This window comes from Danio aesculapii, chromosome 20 (assembly GCF_903798145.1).
Source record: "Danio aesculapii chromosome 20, fDanAes4.1, whole genome shotgun sequence".
Lineage (NCBI taxonomy): Eukaryota > Metazoa > Chordata > Actinopteri > Cypriniformes > Danionidae > Danio > Danio aesculapii.
The window spans coordinates 41339690-41357929 of NC_079454.1; the positions used below are offsets into that span (position 1 = coordinate 41339690).

At 34.5% G+C, this 18240-nt stretch overlaps 2 protein-coding genes across 3 annotated transcripts; both read right to left on the minus strand.

The window, feature by feature from the left end:
- Positions 1-674: 674 nt before the first annotated feature.
- On the minus strand, positions 675-13783 carry smpdl3a (sphingomyelin phosphodiesterase acid like 3A). Of its 2 annotated transcripts, none has more exons than XM_056445320.1 (8): positions 13607-13783; positions 10581-10794; positions 10148-10292; positions 8218-8314; positions 6171-6334; positions 5804-5984; positions 4560-4684; positions 675-2499 (listed from the first exon to the last, which is right to left on the minus strand). In XM_056445320.1, exons 1-8 carry the CDS (start codon positions 13704-13706, stop codon positions 2191-2193), a joined length of 1335 nt encoding a protein of 444 aa, XP_056301295.1. In that variant the 5' UTR covers positions 13707-13783; the 3' UTR covers positions 675-2190. The 2 variants fall into 2 exon arrangements, with proteins under 2 accessions (XP_056301295.1, XP_056301296.1); XM_056445321.1 differs by having other exon boundaries at positions 10581-10708; positions 13607-13679.
- A 1429-nt stretch (positions 13784-15212) lies between these two features.
- Positions 15213-16630, minus strand: LOC130247761 (fatty acid-binding protein, brain-like). Its single transcript, XM_056481210.1, has 4 exons — positions 16505-16630; positions 15793-15965; positions 15560-15661; positions 15213-15474 (listed from the first exon to the last, which is right to left on the minus strand). Exons 1-4 carry the CDS (start codon positions 16575-16577, stop codon positions 15424-15426), a joined length of 399 nt encoding a protein of 132 aa, XP_056337185.1. The 5' UTR covers positions 16578-16630; the 3' UTR covers positions 15213-15423.
- Positions 16631-18240: the final 1610 nt, after the last annotated feature.

Genomic DNA, 18240 nt, shown 5'->3' on the forward strand with positions numbered 1-18240 from the left:
TTTAATGGCATTTTTATGACAAATCCAATTGTACCACAGTAGTTGAGCTCAAGAAAACAAACATAATGACGCTGTTATAAAATTTGTGACAATTATAATAACCTCATGACAATCATGTCAATGACAGATGACAAATTATGTTGTCTTGATAATGTCAAGTTGTCATGACAAAGACAGCTTATGGTGTATTTGGTTATGTCAATTTGTCATAACGGCAGTAAAGTCACAAATTACAAATACTCAAATGACTGTAATTGAGTGGTTTTTCTTAAGAATTGTAATTTTCTAGTGGTTTTAAAAATGTGTACTTTTACTTTACCTTGAGTAAAAAAATTTTTTGCTGTATCGGTACTTTACACTACTTTCCTTTAACCTGCAGTCACTACTTTATCTTTTCTTGTCTATGGGGATTAGAAAAATCATTTGATTGGATTCCCAACACAATCTCACGGCAATTCGTAACTTTTTGATTTAGTGGCTAATTCGTATGAATTCGTACGATCTAATTCGTACAATTTAATACGATTTGCTCATCCCCCAATGACGGTTGGGTTTAGGGGTGGGGTTAGGTGCCACGCCTCCTTTTTAAAATCGTACAATTTGTACAACTGAACTCGTACGAATTCGTACGAATTAGCCACTAAACTGGCAAAACGTAAAATAAACAGTAAATAGCATCATAATGAACTACCTCAAGACATGGGCAACTTATAATTGCAGCAAACTGTTTGGAAACATTAAAAGTGTCCAAGAAGATGTCCAAAATCTTTACATGCATTGACCGAGAGACTGTTTAGATGCATGTCACTGAGGAAAAAATTACGGATGTTTACTGTATGAAGATTGAAATGGCCTTAAACACCCAGCAGGCACAAGACAACAACATGATGTCAGATTGAAGTTGTATCCCAATGTCATGGGGACGTTGCATTTTGTTTAGAAATAAAAATCGGGTTGATGTTAGAACTCAACGTCAGGCCAACGTCAATGTCCAACATCTAACCTAAAATTAACCAAATATCAACGTCTAATGATGTTACGGCTTGATGTTGTGTGGACGCTATCAGGCGTTGGATTTTGGTTGCCATACCTGACGAATAAATGTCAGTATTAGACGTCAACGTTTGTTCAAAATGTTGGCTCGACGTTGGATTTTGGTTACTTTCTAACTCAACCTAAAATAAACCAAATATCAACGTCATTTGAAGTTGTTATTAGACATTAAAATAACATTGTCCTTGGACACTGACTAGACATTGAATTTTGGTCACCTGACATAACAACCTAAATCTAACTTAATATTAACATCTTATGATGTTGTGTGCCTGCTGGGCAATAACTAAATACACTACAGAATGTTACGTTTACACACATCCACAAATTACATGTAAACGCATCAACTTTTTACAGTGTAATACTCATTACTCTTGAGTACTTTTGAAAAGGCAACTTTTTACTCTTACTTTGAGTAATATTGGTAACAGATACTTTTACTCTACTTGCGCTACCTTTTTAGGCAAGTAATGGTACTTTTACTTAAGTATGATTTTTCAGTACTCTTCCACCACTGCATGACGGTGACATCTTTGCATTTAAAATGACATAACTGAGTGAATGACAATTAACTCTATGGTTGTTTCTAAATACCAAGTACCAAATACCAAAGTTCAGACTTGTGTCCTTGGATGTGAGGACACAGAGGATGTGAGCACACAAGTCGGGTACTTCTTCAAATGCTACAGCAGTGTACTTTATAACGTCACTTACCTCACTATGGATTCATCGGTTCACTGTACAGTAATTATGAATTATGTCATGACAGTTGAGTCTAAGTCAAGATTATAAAGGTTTCATGACAGTCTTATGAACACCACTTTCAAGTAGAACAGTGTTTTTCAACCACAATCCTGGAGGACCACCAGCTCTGCATATTTTCCAGGTCTACTTAACCAAACACACCTGATTCAAATCATCAGCTCATTAGCAGAGACTCAAAGACCTGTAATGGGAGTGACAGACAAAGGAGACATCAAAACATGCGGTGTTGGTGGTCCTTCAGAAACGTGTTTGAGAAACACTGAAGTAGAGTGTTCCCAATTAATCTTTAAATATAAAATGTTCCCTGATTAGAGTTGATCAAGTTAAAAAATGTTTCAAATCAAGTATCTCCCTCAGTATTGTATCATCAGCTCAATCCTTCTGTCTTTTGTCAATACACTGCGAGTAGCTCTCTCTATCCAAATAGTGTACAGCACAAACCTGAATTGTCTTGCAGACACCCTCACATCTTGCACTTGTGTTGTAGCTTACCATAAAATTGCTAAAATACTTGTCAAAGGCCTTGCTTTGTGGCTTTTCAAACCTAAGTGCGAGTTCCTGCAAGCTGCGTGGCTGAATGTCATCGATACCAAACGCCTCAGTCATTGTGTATTCCAGCTTCCACTCAGACCTTTGCTCCAAGTTTGCTTCAGTGAGATTTAGATAGAACTGCCAAATATCCTTTGGAGGAAAAAGAGAGAGAGAGAGTGGTGATGGGAAGAGATGCGATGGAAGAGCCAACACGCTTTGAGCTGACACCTTGATTAAAACACAGCATGTAATTAGACCTGACAGCATCATTAATCATTCAGAAGCAGGAGTCGCTCGAAGAAGAGAGACTAAGACCTTACACACAAAAGACACTTTCTCATTTGTTTAAATTAAGCCAAACAAGTCATGCTGCTCATAATGTCAGAATTAAAAGACGCCATTTTTAGACAAGGTGGGAAACAGGATTTCTGTGGGATTTTAAAAAGTCTACAATTTATAAAATGTGTGAGTTGTTGTATTACAGATGTTTTTTTCATGTAATACAGCAAAACAATTCAATTCATTCCTTCATTTTCCTTCAGCTTAGTCCCTGATTTATCAAGGGTCGCCACAGTGGAATGAACCGCCAAATATTCCGGCTTATGTTTTATGCAGCGGATGCCCTTTCAGCTCCAACCCAGTACAAGACAACACTCATACATGCTCACATTCACTCACACACTGCGGCAAATTTAGCTCATCCAATTCACCTATACTGCATGTCTTTGGACTGTGGAAGAAACCAGAGCACCCGGAGGAAACCCAAGCCATGCAATCACATGCAAACACAGAAATGTCAACTGGCCCAGCCGGGACTGGAACCAGCGACCTTTTTTATATGAGGTGACAGTGCTAACCACTGAGCCACCGTGCCACCCATTAATTCAATTCAATTAAATATAAGTTTATTTTTATAGCAGGTTTACAAAAGGTTCACATTATTACATTACTTGTATAATAATTACAACTAATAGCTTTTAACAGTTTAAAGTGTTATATATAAACATACAGTACTTAACCTGCAGTTATTTAATATATGGGTGATGTTTACAGTATGTGTAATGTTCAATGAAGTGTAATACTGAAACAAACTACTGTGTTGTAGTAACAACATTGTTTAAAAATATACTTAGATTATGATCCTTTGAATTTCTATGGAGAAAATGGTCATGACAAATTATTATCCATTAGAATTGCTACATTAGAAAAACTAAAAATGTGAACCAATTAAATTAAAAAATATGTTTCACTTTATTTTTTGTATCAGCGCAAAAAACAGGTTTAATTAATTAAATATTAGAAAATTATTACAAGGTTATTTTAGCCCCTGCAGATGCTGTACAGTATAAATGCATTATTTTAATTAAAAAAACATGTGAGAATTATTTTAAAGTGCCTCAAAAATCACAGGTTTTAATAAGTAAATTCCATTAAAAACAGTCAAAAACCACATACAGTTGAAGTTAAAATTATGAACCCTCCGGTGATTTTTTTTTTTTTCTTTTTCAAATATTTCCTATATTTTTTCTTCTGCAGAAAGTCTTATTTATTTTATTTTGTCTGGAATAAAAGCAGTTTTAAATTTGTTTAAAACCATTTTAGGGTCAATATTACTACCCCCTTAAGCAATATTTTTTAAAAAACAACTGTTATACAATGACTTGCCTAATTAACTTAATTGATCTAGTTAAGTCTTTAAATAGCACTTTAGGCTGAATACTAGTCTCTTAAAAAATATCGAGTAAATTATTTATTTATATTTAATATTTAATTATTTAATATTATTTACTGTCATCATGATAAAGATAAAAGAGATCAGTTATTAGGAATTAGTTATTAAAATTATTATGTTTAGAAATGTGTTGAAAAAAAATCTTCTTTCTGTTAAACATAAATTGGGGAAAAAATATACCGGGGGGCTAATAATTCTGACTTCAACTGTACCTTTTCAAAAATGTAAGCCTTCAAAAGTCTTCAATTCACTGAAGCACTGTGTTCTAAGTCACTGATATGTGTCTTTCACTAGTCCAAATACAATCTGCTGTATTACGACAGCAAACGAGACAAATATTGTAATATAGGCCTTCAATTTCACTCATAGTGGTCTTTAAAAAAGGCTCATCAAACCTGCCGAAACATTGTTAAAAATTCTAAACAGCAGAATGTGCTACAAACAGCAAATACATCAGTGAAAGTTTGCAGACACCTACCAGCAAAGCATAACTGTCAGGTTGGTAGAGATATGCGCGCACACCAGGGTTGTTTGAAAATGGCTCTGATTGACTTTTGATGGGTGTAACAGCAGGTGTGACAAATATGGAGTTCACAGGTTTACCTTGAAGAAAAACCGAAATGGTGAAAAAACAAAATCAGTATGTTTTCTGTAAACACGGTGTGAAGTTGTGTCATCATTCACTCCTATATGTATGTATGTGTGTATATATATATATATATATATATATATATATATATATATATATATATATATATATACATACATACATACATACATGTATTCATGTATATGTATATATTAGAATTATTAGAAACATGTGAATTTTCTTTTTTAAATATTTCCCAAATTATGTTTAAAAGAGCAAGGAAATTTTCACAGTACGTCTGATAATATTTTTTCTTTTGGAGAAAGCCTTACTTGTTTAATTTCGGCAGCTTTTCATTTCTTAAACAGCATTTTAAGGTCAAAATTATTAGCCCCTTTAAGCTATTTTTTTTGATAGTTTACAGAACAAAACATCGTTATACAATAACTTGCCTAATTACCTCATTACCTACTTAACCTAATTAACCTAGTTAAGCCTTTAAATGTCACTTTAAGCTGTATAGAAGTGTCATGAAAAATATCTAGTCAGAAATTATTTACTGTCATCATGGCAAAGATAAAATAAATCAGTTATTAGAGATTAGTTATTTAAACTATTATGTTTAGAAATATGCTGAGAAAATATTCTCTCCGTTAAACATAAATTGGGGAAAATTGGGGGGTTTTTTTATTGGGGGGTGGGGGAATAAACAGGGGGGCTAACAATTCTGACTTCAACTGTATGTATGTATGTATGTATGTATGTAGGCAGGCAGGCAGGCAGGCAGGCAGGCAGGCAGGCAGGCAGGCAGGCAGGCAGGCAGACAGACAGACAGACAGACAGACAGACAGACAGACAGACAGACAGACAGACAGACAGACAGACAGACAGACAGACAGACAGATAGATAGATAGATAGATAGATAGATAGATAGATAGATAGATAGATAGTTTTTTTACTTTCAGTGCATATTTTGCACCAAGCAGTAAGTATTTCATTCAATCAACCTAAAACAAATTCCTTTTCTGTGTTTTTTTTTAATCTTTTTCGATGTCCTTAACAATGACTCACACAGCTTAAAACAAAAAGTCTATTGAATTTTTCATTAATGCACTGAAGTGAATAAAGTTACCTTGCTGATCCAACAGAATCATGATACTGTCCCGATGAGTGTGCCCATAAAACTGACCCTCCACCACCTCACTGTAGTTGCGAAATATTTTGACCAGTTGTTCATTGTAGTGTTCTCGGATGGCTGTCGTATTTTTAGCAAAGGGTAGGTAACCGATGGGGACGTGCGCGATCACATAGACCTCAGAGAAAAAAACATGACATTAATGCCAGCAGTCACTCGCACAACGCTGATGTCACTTACATGCACATCTCACTATGTGACTATTAATTTACAAGCTTATAATAAAGTGGCCCTGTTTGATCAGTGCAGAGGGCTCTTACTGAAATGAAAGTGTATTGTTAAAGCAGGCAGGACATATATTCACCTTCTCCATGTTTTGTCTTGACAGCTCAAGTGTTTCCTGCAGCCATTGGAACTGCCCCGCAGGGTCGCTCATGTTTACGGTCACTTCATTAGGACTGTAGTACAGGTTTGTGTTGAGACTCACCAGACGCAGACCAGGTTTGATCACAAGAGAGTAAAAGCCTCCTTCACACACAGACGTGACAAACAAAGGGCATTCATTAGCTTAATATATTTTAAAGCTAAAAGGTTTCTGTTAGGTGCAATCAATTAATTAAATCAATCAAAGTGATGAAAACAGAGCCTCGATGAACAGAGGTTTGGCGTCATTATGTAGTTTGCATCATAATATTAAATGTGAAATGATAAATGCATAAATAACTGAATAATGATAATGTAAGTTTAATATAAAGAGGTGTGAAAAAGTGTTTACCCCTTACAGATTTCTTATTTTTTTGCATATTTGTCACACTTTAATGTTTCAGATCTTCAAACGAATTTAAATTGTTAATCAAAATACAACACAAGTAAACAGTTTTGAAATTATGTAATTTTTTTTAATTAAGGTTTTTATTATTAAGGGAAAACAAAATCCAAAACTACATAGCCCTGTGTAAAAAAAGTGTTTACATCCCCTGTTTACATCCCCCTGCTAAAACTTAACTCTGGTTCATTCATTCATTCATCCATCCATTCATTAATTTTTAACCAATTTTCCGGGGTTGGGTCTAGGGTGAGAACCCCAGACTTCCCTCTCCCCAGACATTTCTTCCAGCTCCTCCGGGGGGATCCCGAGGTGTTCCCAGGCCAGCCGAGAGACATAGTCCCTGTGTCTGGGTCTTCCCCGAGGTCTCCTCCCGGTGGGACATGCCTGGAACACCTCCCTAGGTAAGCATCAAGGAGGCATTCGAAACAGATGCCCAAGCCACCTCAGCTGACTTCTCTCGATGTGGAGGAGCAGCCGCTCTACTCGGAGCTCCTCCCGGGTGACAGAGCTCCTCACCCTATCTATAAGAGTGCGCCCTGCTGCAAAGGAAACTCATTTCGGCCGCTCGCATCCAAGATCTTGTCCTTTTGGTCATGACCATTGGTGAAAGTAGGAACGTAGATTGACTGGCAAATATAGAGCTTTGCCTTCGCCTCAGCTCCTTCTTTACCACAACGGACTGGTACATCCATCGAATTACTGCTGCACCAATCCACCTGTCAATCTCACATTCCATCCTTCCCTCACTGGTGAACAAAACCCCAAGACACTTGAAAACTCCACCTGGGGGAAGGACTTTCCTCCAACCTGAAGATGGCAAACCACCTTTTTCCAAAGGAACACCATGGCCTCAGACTTTTAGGTGCTGATTGTCATCCCAGCCGCGTCACACTCGGCAGCAAACCACCCCAGTGCATGCTGAAGGTCCATGTTCAATGAAGCCAACAGAACAACATCGAGTTCAATTAATCTAGCCACACCCAGGCCTGATTACTGCCACATCTGTTCACAATCGTGAAGTAGACTAAAAGATCCTCAAAAGCTAGACATCATGTCGAGAAAATGTTATAAAACCATTTCTAACATAGGCTTTTGGACTGCAGCCAATAACATTGAGACCCATTATCTAAAACATGAAACAATGGAGAATTTTCCCAGAGTGGTCGACCGACCAAAATTACTCCAAGAGCGCATCGACAACTCATCCAAGAGGTCATCCAAAAGACCCCCAAAAAACATCAAACAACATCCAAACAATCGTAGGCCTCACTTGCATCAGTTAAGGTGAGTGTTCATGACTCCACCATAAGAAAGAGATTAGGAAAAAATGGTTAAGTTTAAAGATGAAAACCACAGCAAAAAACCCATTAAGGCTGGTCTCTGTTTTGTCAGAAACATCTTGATGTTCTCCAAGACTTTTGGGAAAATACTTTGTGGACTAGGCATGGGACGATAACTGTTTTTAAGGTATAGCGTGGTTTGGAAAAGTCAAGCTTTTAAAACCGCCAAAGTTTTATGCTGTACTGTTTTTTTATGTTTATATATATACTGTAGGCAGTATGTCTTCCTTATCAATGGTTACCTTTCTGCAAAGTAGCCACAGCTGCTGGATTCAACCACGAAGACCAGAGTTTGGCAACAGCATCATAAATCGCATTCGCAGATGTTGGGAACTGATCCTAAATGAATTTAAAAGCAAGATATAAATGAGACTATTGACCTTAAACAAATTTAAAAAGCTATTATTTACTTATTTTATGTGCTACATTTTTAGTTACTATACTCTCAAAATCATTCTGCATAAATTTCATCCACAGATGAAATCCCCAGACTTTTTTTTACAAAGTTCTGTGCAGAAATACAGTAGCAAATAAAAGACCACAGATTCTGTCTGGCTCTGAAAATAACAAATAAATCAATGCCATCAATGTTGACCATGTCATGTGGCAATGTTTGAAAAGTTTTTCTTTGCTTAATTGTTTTTGTGCATTAATATTTTTTCAGACATGACAAAAAATACCAAAATATAAGTAAGCTTTTAATAAATTCAAATATTAATTAGTGCTGTCAAACCATTAATGGCATCCAAGATAAATGTTTGTATTTAGATATATGTATAAATACACAAATTATTACAGAACAGGTAATTGACATTCTAAGTCGATCTCTCTCTTTTGTAGTGCTGTATTTATACCAAAGTAATCTGGTAGTGTTTGCTTTGCTTTGGCTTTTTTGGGGATAATTATTGTGATATGTCGATTGCAACAGAGAATTATTAGGAAATCCCTGTAGACTGATGGCATATCTTAAAATGTGAGTTAAATCACCTGTTTTGTCATAACTTTAGACATTACACAAAAGAATCATTCAAATACTAGCTCTAAAGTGACGTTGGTGAAGTAGCAACGCTTTTTGCTGTTCTGAAGATCAGCTGCAGATGTGAATAAACAGCGGAAGAAAGTAATTCCTCGTACAAAAAGATTTGAGACTCTCTGTGTTCGACTTTTTTTTATTTATACATAATTATGCAGTCGAACTGTTCTGTTGTATAAATGCAATATCACACTCGTAGCAGTGTGATATGGCTGTATGTCAGCACTGCTGGGGTACTAAGGCATTCGCCCTGCGTCTTATCATGATATATATACACACACACACACACACACACACACACACACACACACACACACACACACACACACACACACACACACACACACACACATGTAGCACTGCTACATTACATACATACAGTAAGTGTGTATATATATATATATATATATATATATATATATATATATATATATATATATATATATATATATATATATATATATATATATATTAATAATATATATTTATTATTAGCCCTCCTGAATTATTAGCCATTAGCCCCCCTGTTTATTTTTTTCCCACAATTTCTGTTTAACAGAGAGAAGATTTTTTTCAACACATTTCTGAACACAATAGTTTTAATAACTCATTTCTAATAACTGATTGATTTTATCTTTGCCATGATGACAGTAAATCACATTTGACTAGACATTTTTCAAAACACTTCTATTCAGCTTAAAATGACTAGGCAGGTTAGGGTAATTAGGCAAGTTGTCACGATGGTTTGTTCTGTAGACTATCGAAAACATTTCTAGCCGAAATAAAACAAATAAGACTTTCTCCAGAAGAAAAAAATATTATCAGACATACTGTGAAAATTTCCTTGCTCTGTAAAACATAATTTGGGAAATATTTTAAAAAGAAAAAAGTTCAAAGGGGGGCTAATAATGCTTAATTCAACTGTATGTAAATAAGAACTTTTATTTTGGATGCGATTAATAGCAATTAATCATTTGATAACAATAATATTAGTATAAACTACTTATATTCAAACATTTTCATATACAAGCGGTGTACAAACACTCTATTTAGACAACCAAAAACACCCTCCCTTCATCTCACCCCAGAAATATTAAATTCCTAGTAAAGTACTCCAGTTGTCCTTGGATCTGAAATACCTGTGGCCAGTAGTCATGGTTGCCCAGGGCAGGATAAACAGGAATCTGTGGGAAGAACTGCTGTATGGTGTGGGTCATATTAGCAATCACATTGATCACTACATCAGTGGACAGCTCTTCTTTAGGGACATGCGGAGGACTGTCTCTGCAACAGTTCAAGAAAAGTATAGTATTATTATGCCAAGTACCATATTGATAATAATAATACATTTTATTTTTAATGCTCTAAAACCTAAAGCATGAGATAATGAGAGAAAATCAAACATGCACTAAAATACAAGGATTCAACATAGAAAAATAATAAGCTATAAACACATCATAATGACCAAGAATCTAAAAATGCATTTTCATCAATAACTCATCAATACCAATACCAATCATTTTTAAAGATCACACAGAACTGATGCAAGCCAAACTCAAGATTGCTTCATACCCGGTCCATATAATGAACTCAGGCTGCAGGTCCACTTGCTTCATGTAACTAAACGCTGAGAGAATGAGCTGGTATGGAGAATCACAGAGGAAATCGCCAAACACTCCAGGGTCCAATGCGGGAACACCCTTAGAGGAAAAACACACTTTGGTATGGTCTTCTGTCACATGGTAGGTCGGATCCAAGTGCAGGTCTGAGATATGCCAGAATTTAGCTGAAATTTACAGTTATTGTGTTAGATAAAGTCACATCACAAATATGTCAAATACCTTCCTTTAAATATTGCCTGAACACAATGAGTTTTTACCGACTTGCATGTAGTCTTTAGATACATTTCCTTCTGCAAATAATAAATACTTTTACTTTTTGTCTTTGTGTTTTGACCCAAATTAACTTTTAACTATTTATATATGTACAAATGTTTAAACATCATACTTTTAATAATTAATTTCTAAAAACGAATTATTTTGTCTTAGCCATGATCACAAAACATAATATTTTCCTAGATATTTTTCAAGATACTAATATTCAGCCTAAAGTGCAATTTAAAAAGCTTAACGAGATTAATTGGGTAACTAGGTAGGCATGTTATTGGACAAGGGTGGTTTGTTCTACTATTATTTAATATTATAAAAAAATTATAATTTCTTAATGGGGTTAACAATATTGACCATAATTATTTTTATTAATAAGCTAAACGAGGGCTGCACGGTGGCACAGTGGGTATCGATGTCACCTCACAGCAGGTTCGAGCCTCGGCTGTGTCAGTTGGCTTTTCTGTGTGGAGTTTGCATGTTCTCCCTGTGTTCCCGGTTTCCTCTGAGTGCTCCGGTTTCCCCCACAAGTCCAAAGACATGTGCCATAGGTGAATTGGGTAAGCTAAATTGTCCATAGTTTGTATGTGTGTGAATGAGTGCGTATGGATCTTTCCCAGTGATGGGTTACAGCTGGAAGGGCATCCACTGCGTGAAAACATATGCTTGATAAGTTGGTGGTTCATTCTGCTGTGGCAACCCCAGATTAATAAAGGGACTAAGCCAAAAAGAAAATGAATAAATGAAGCTAAACATACTAACATTGTCACCAAACAAAAAACATATAGGAAATGCTGTGAAAAACACTTCTCGCTCCATTAAACAGTACTTTCACTTGCGGAATAACCATTTGCCTTCAACTTCATTTGCTTTATTTTATTATTTTTCATTTTCTTTCAATAAAAGCAGTTTCTGAAACTTACAGAAAGGTTTTATAGCACAAAGACATCTTATTTGTCAAAACATGAAGAGAAATTTGATTTGTTTCACTATTTTAGACCCTTTTAAGTAACAGAATACTTCAATACATCAGTTAAATATTAAATTAAATGTAATCATTCTGTAAACTACAGAAAATCTAATTTGGCTTCACTAGATCCCATTTCAGCATAATTGCACATTTGGCTTTATATGCACCGTCTAATGTAATTTAAGTTCATCTTTCAGACAGATTACTTTGACTGTCATTACAGTTTATTAAATTTCAGTAAACTAATTTCAATAGGACATTTCTTTTTTACAAACCACTTTATTGATCTTTACATTACATTTAAAAAATACTGTATAGTTATACAGTAATGTACACTGTAAAAATTATTCATTGGATTTTTGTAAGGTAACTGGTTGCAAACAATTTCTATTGGCTGATTTTAAACAAAGAAAATAAATTTAGTAATGCTCAATTTAATGTGTTTGTTTAAATGAAACCCATCTAAATTGTTTGCAACCAGTTATCTTAAAAAATGTAATAAATCCACTTATTTTTTTCAGAGTCTAGTACACAGTAATGTGGACTACAACCATGATCTTAATAAAATTTGCTGTTAACTTCAACTTAAATGATTTTTTCATTTGTTTGTTAAATATCACATATTTCTTTATGTTTTATGAAGTAATGTATGAGTCTTAAAGCCTAAACAAAACACCTACAACCTAGGGGAGGGCCGGTAAACAATATTATATCAAATCGCGATAAAATTTATGTCAATAGTAATGATAAGCTCTGACTTTTTTACTCTATATTGATCTAAGAGCCAATCACACAGCAGAAAAGTGCAACAATGGGAATCTAAAAGTGTGTTGATATTAGAGATATTTTACCACAAAAAATGTATTAGCCGAAAATATGTTGTGCCATTTAATGGACCCTCTAACTTTTGTGGCTTCAGTCATTGTTGGGGTACTCCTTTAAATCTGGAAGCGATAACAACTGATATTGAAATAAATATTATTATCGTTCAATATGGAAAATAATTGTAGAGATTGCATTTTTGCCATATCGCCCACCCCTACACCAAACTAATCAAGCTAAACCAGGACAATATTAGGCTCATTAAGAAAAATCACAGTAAATATTTAAGAATCTATGGCTATTTATGACAAAAATAAGAAGGTATTCGATACCAAAGAACAAACTTCTGCATAAAAACAGCTTCCGAAGGAGATATTATGCACCTGAAACAAACTAAACCTGGACAACAATAGGCTTTTAATGTGAACAACAGAAAAGAGGTAAAAATCTACAGCTATTTATCAAATAACAAACTTCTGCATAAAAACAGCTTCAAGAGATATGAACACCTGAAACAAACAAAGCCTGCACAAAAATTTGCTCTTAAGACTAATTACAGTAAATATGTAAGAATCTATGACTATTTATGCCAGAAATAAGAAAGTTTTCAATACCAGAGAACATACTTATGCAGAAAACCAGCTTCAGAAAGAGATATGATGCACCTGAAACAAACTAAACCTGGCCAACAATAGGCTCTTAATGTGAATCACAGTAAATATGTAAGAATCTACGGCTATTTATGACAGAAATAAGAAGATATACTATATTAAAGAACAAACTTCTGCATAAAAACAGCTTCAGGAGATATTATCCATCTAAAACAAACTAAACCTGGCCAACAATAGGCTCTTAATAAAAACAGGTTCAGGAGGAGACATGAACACCTGAAACAGCTGATGAGGCTCTGAAACACTTACATGCGCTCTGCAGGTGTTTGGAGACATTACTAACGGGCGCAGAAGAAACCTGCAAGTTAAAAACATGACCAAACAAAAATAACAGAACGAGTAAAGCCATTACTGAGCGTTTGTCTTGGGTACTGTTATAAACTCTTGTTGTGTAAACCAAAACAGGAAAAACAGCGGATCTCACGTGACTGCTGGTTTGCGCAACCTTCTGCGGTCACGCGCACTGATTGGAAATTACAAATCTAAAGCCTGTCATAATCATAGACGTTTAATAGAAAGCTTTCAAATTTTTTATTAATAAATAATAAAAATATTTATAATAATAATAATAATTAATACATGAGTATTTTTAAATAGAACATTTATATAATATATAGGCCTAATATCATTCACACACCTTAAACCTTAGTTTGGTTTTTCTATGTAGTTTAGTTTAGTAAAATGTCGATTTTCAATGTTACGGATATATTTAATATTTATTTAGAAGTGCATTAAGTGCAACACAACATTTTATCATATTATTGATTTAATGTGAATTAAATGATGAAGATGTTGCAGCCCTCAAGCTATTTTCCCATGCAATGCAAAAATGGGTAAGTACATGTTTTTTGTTGTTATTTGGGCCTGTGTGCACATTTACTATTCTTAATTTCTGTTTTAAGGTTGGAGCAAGCATCATTTGGTATTTTGATATTATGTATTATGCCAAAGTACAAAATCTTCATTATAATGGGAGGAGTGGCACCAAAGCAGGACCATCTTTTAGAAGCGGTCATGTGGTTAAAATGTATTGTACACTGAGTGAAGCCAGCTGTTGGACAATCTCTACAGCACACAGAACTCTATATTCTGCTCCATCAACACATGATTTTCTGCTTGCACAGTTTATAACTGTCTGCACTTTGTTGTGTTTCTTCATTATTAGTGATTCTTATTTTATTTTAATAAATGTGTCTGGAGTTTAAAATGTAATGGAAATAAAGCATTTTTAAGTTTTTTTATTGTATATTATTTATTTACACAGCCATAATTATAAAATTAATAGTACTAGTAATAGTAGCAATTGTAATACCAGAATGGATAAAATACCATTTAATCAAAATAACCCAATGCATTGGGTTAAAATAATCTATAGTTGGGAAGGTGCTATAATAACTTATAGTTGGGTTATTATAGCACCTTGGGTATTTTTAACCCAATTATTTTCACAGAGTAGGTGTGCCTGACAAATCGGAAAACCCAATTCATATTTAAAGGTATGTCTTCTTTAAATCACGGTAAACTGTGTATTACAGACAGACAGACAGGACAGACAGACAGACAGACAGACGGACGGACGGACGGACGGACGGACGGACGGACGGACGGACAGACAGACAGACAGACAAACAGACAGACAGACAGACAGACAGACATACAGATAGATAGATAGATAGATAGATAGATAGATAGATAGATAGATAGATAGATAGATAGATAGATAGATAGATAGATAGATAGATAGATAGATAGATAGATAGATAGATAGAGTCATACAAGTGTAAAAAGGGTTTATACAGCATCAAAACGGGGTATAAATACATTAATATCGATCCATGAACGAACACACAAGTCATCATTTCTGTTGGTTCTTTATTATACAAACCAGCCTATTCAGACTAAATGTATTGTACCAATAAAAAAATATTAAAAAACAAAAATATTTAAAGTCCATTCTTTCATTGATTTGGATGAATAAAGTCCAATGTTTTGCTTTCAGAGCACATCATGACTGTCTGTTGCTGGCCAGAAAGAAGAACAACAACACCTGATTGTATTTCCAAAACTTATGCTTTTTCATAGATGCGAAGAGCCTCCACGTCCCCAAAGGTGAGTTTCTAAATCAAAGTTGAAAGATACTGAATACAGTACAGATACAAGGACGCATGCAGAATCTTTGGAGAATACAGTCAAGACTCTTACCATCACCATCTTCCCGTCCTTGATCTCCCGGACAAAAGTGGTCTCTTTCCCATCCCACTTTTGCACATGGACGAGCTGGTTTCCTTTGAGCACGACAGTGGACTGATAAAAAAATAAATAAATAATAATAAACCCTATCAGCTCTGTATTCATCTCATCATATAATCTCGAATGGGGATGCAGTGTTCCCAGTTACAGTTTTGATTATGAAACAATTTTTTTTCCAAACCTACTTTGCAGTGTCGGTCATCAGCAGTGGTTTCATCAAACTCTTCACCCAGTGTGAATGAGATCTCGGTGTTCTTGAAGGTACTCTGTGTTTTTATGACCACCTTTTCTCCCTCCTTCGAGATGAGGAGCGTCGGTTTGGTCACATTTCCAACTTGTCTTGTTGCGAACCCAATACCTTACAAACAATAACATTCATTTATATCTGCAGGTTTTTATAATACACTGAATACAAATCAAAATGTTTAGACATAATTACCTGTTAAAAGACTTTGCAAAAATTATCTAGACTCTTTTTACTAACGTTAAATTAAAAATAAATAATTTGAATAAATAACGAATTTCTGGTCACACTTTAAAGAAAGTTAGTTAATGTATTTACTAAAAATATTTAATTATGAATATTTCTTGAGCATTTATTAACCATAATGCATCATTTACTAATGCATTATTAAAATCCAAATTCAGTAACATTAGATAATGCATGAACTAACAATGAACAACTGTAATAAGCTTAACTAATATAAACAAATACTGTATAAATGTATTGTTCGTGTTTTGCACGTGTTAGTAGACTAACTAATATATTGTTAAGTGTACCGAATTATTACTAAATATTATTTAACGCACTATTGTGAACATTAACGTTAATAATGATTACTGTAACTTTGTAAGTGTTATAATTTGATTACCGCATGATGATATTGTCCAACTTACCTATAGATTTCATATACTCATCAAAGTTTTCACTGCTGACCAGCTTCCATGTGCCACAAAAAGCATCCACCATTTTCTGAATCAAAATTGTTTTAGTAATAAACAAACGTACGGTAAAATGCTTTGTAGAAAATGTAGCTGCATTTTCTCTTTGCCAATAATCTTAAATAGTTTGTCTAAGGAGTGGGAGGGGCCAGCGTTCCTATTAGCTGTCAGTCCAAGAAACACTGGTAGACTTTTTTAACTGTGTGTGCGCGTGCGTGCAATATTAAAGGTAAACATTGATATTTATACTCTAAATTATGCGGTATAACCAAAACCAAATGCTTTGCTTAGCTCCACACTGTAAAAACATTATTGTTGAATCAAAATTATTAAGTTGATTCAATTGTTTCTAGTCAACTTACATCAATCAAACTGACTAAAATTATTAAATAGTATATAAGTATATACACTGTAAAAATCTTGGTTGCTTTAATTTTTAAGCTGAATCAGGTTAGTGAGTGCATTGAACTTATATTATGTTAAACTGATTTAAAGCAGCTTGCGTAACTTATAAAATTAATTTAGAACATGATTAAAAACATATGTTGTCATGACTAACTGATCATAGCCTATATATTTTTTAAAGTGTAGCTGAAACCTGATTAACTTATAAAATAAGTTAAAGCAACATAAAATATATTTGTTGTCTTCATTTTCATTCATTCATTCATTCATTTATTTTCTTTTCGGCTTAGTTCCTTTATTAATCTGGGGTCGCCGGAATGAATCGCCAACTTATCCAGAATGTTTTACACAGCTGATGCCCTTCCAGCCACAACCCATCACTGGGAAACATTCATACATTCCCATTCACACATACACTACGGACAATTTAGCTTATATAATTCACCCTATAGCTCATGGACAGTGGGGGGAAACGGAGCACCCGAAGGAAACCTGCTGCGACACGGGGAGAACATACAGACTCCTCACAGAAATTGTCTTGACTTTGTCATACATTTTTTTACAGTGCATTAAAAGTACATACATAGCTGATAAATACAGCTGATATTATATTAACTTATTTAGTATTTTTTGTAATGATATTAATATGGTTTTTATATTGTTAAAAATCAACTGGAACCGTTTGTGGGCTTTAAATGCTAAAAAAGGTATCCCTGGTGTCCTCTGCTGGTTACATAAATAATCACCACCTCAAAAAAATTAAAGCTACAATACTAAGCACAGATTTATTGTAATCATTAAACACAGCATGACTGTTTTTATATGTTGCTTACAACAGACATAACGACACAAGATTCATGGCCTTGTAAAAAAAATCTAAATTAAATTAAATGTATTTCTTTAATGAAAGCAAGATAAAAAAAAGAGGAATGAAGAGGAAACACGTCTCCACAAACATATTTTTTCACTGCCACCAACAACAGCAAAGAAATATCTGAGACTATCACTTTAAAAACCATATCCGAATGACCACAAGGTGTTTTGCGGCGATGCATCCGACAACTAACAATCCACTTTCAGCTCACACAGGGCAACATCAACAGCGTTTACGCACACAACGAAAGGCTTTTTAAACATACTAGCAAATATAATGTACAATTCTGTAATATTTACAAGAAGAAAATATCATATTTCATGTAATTCAGCACTGTTATCTTTTCCTCTAGAATGTTAACAATGCATCTCTTTACAATACAAAACACAGAGGATGTAGTGTTGTTGTACAA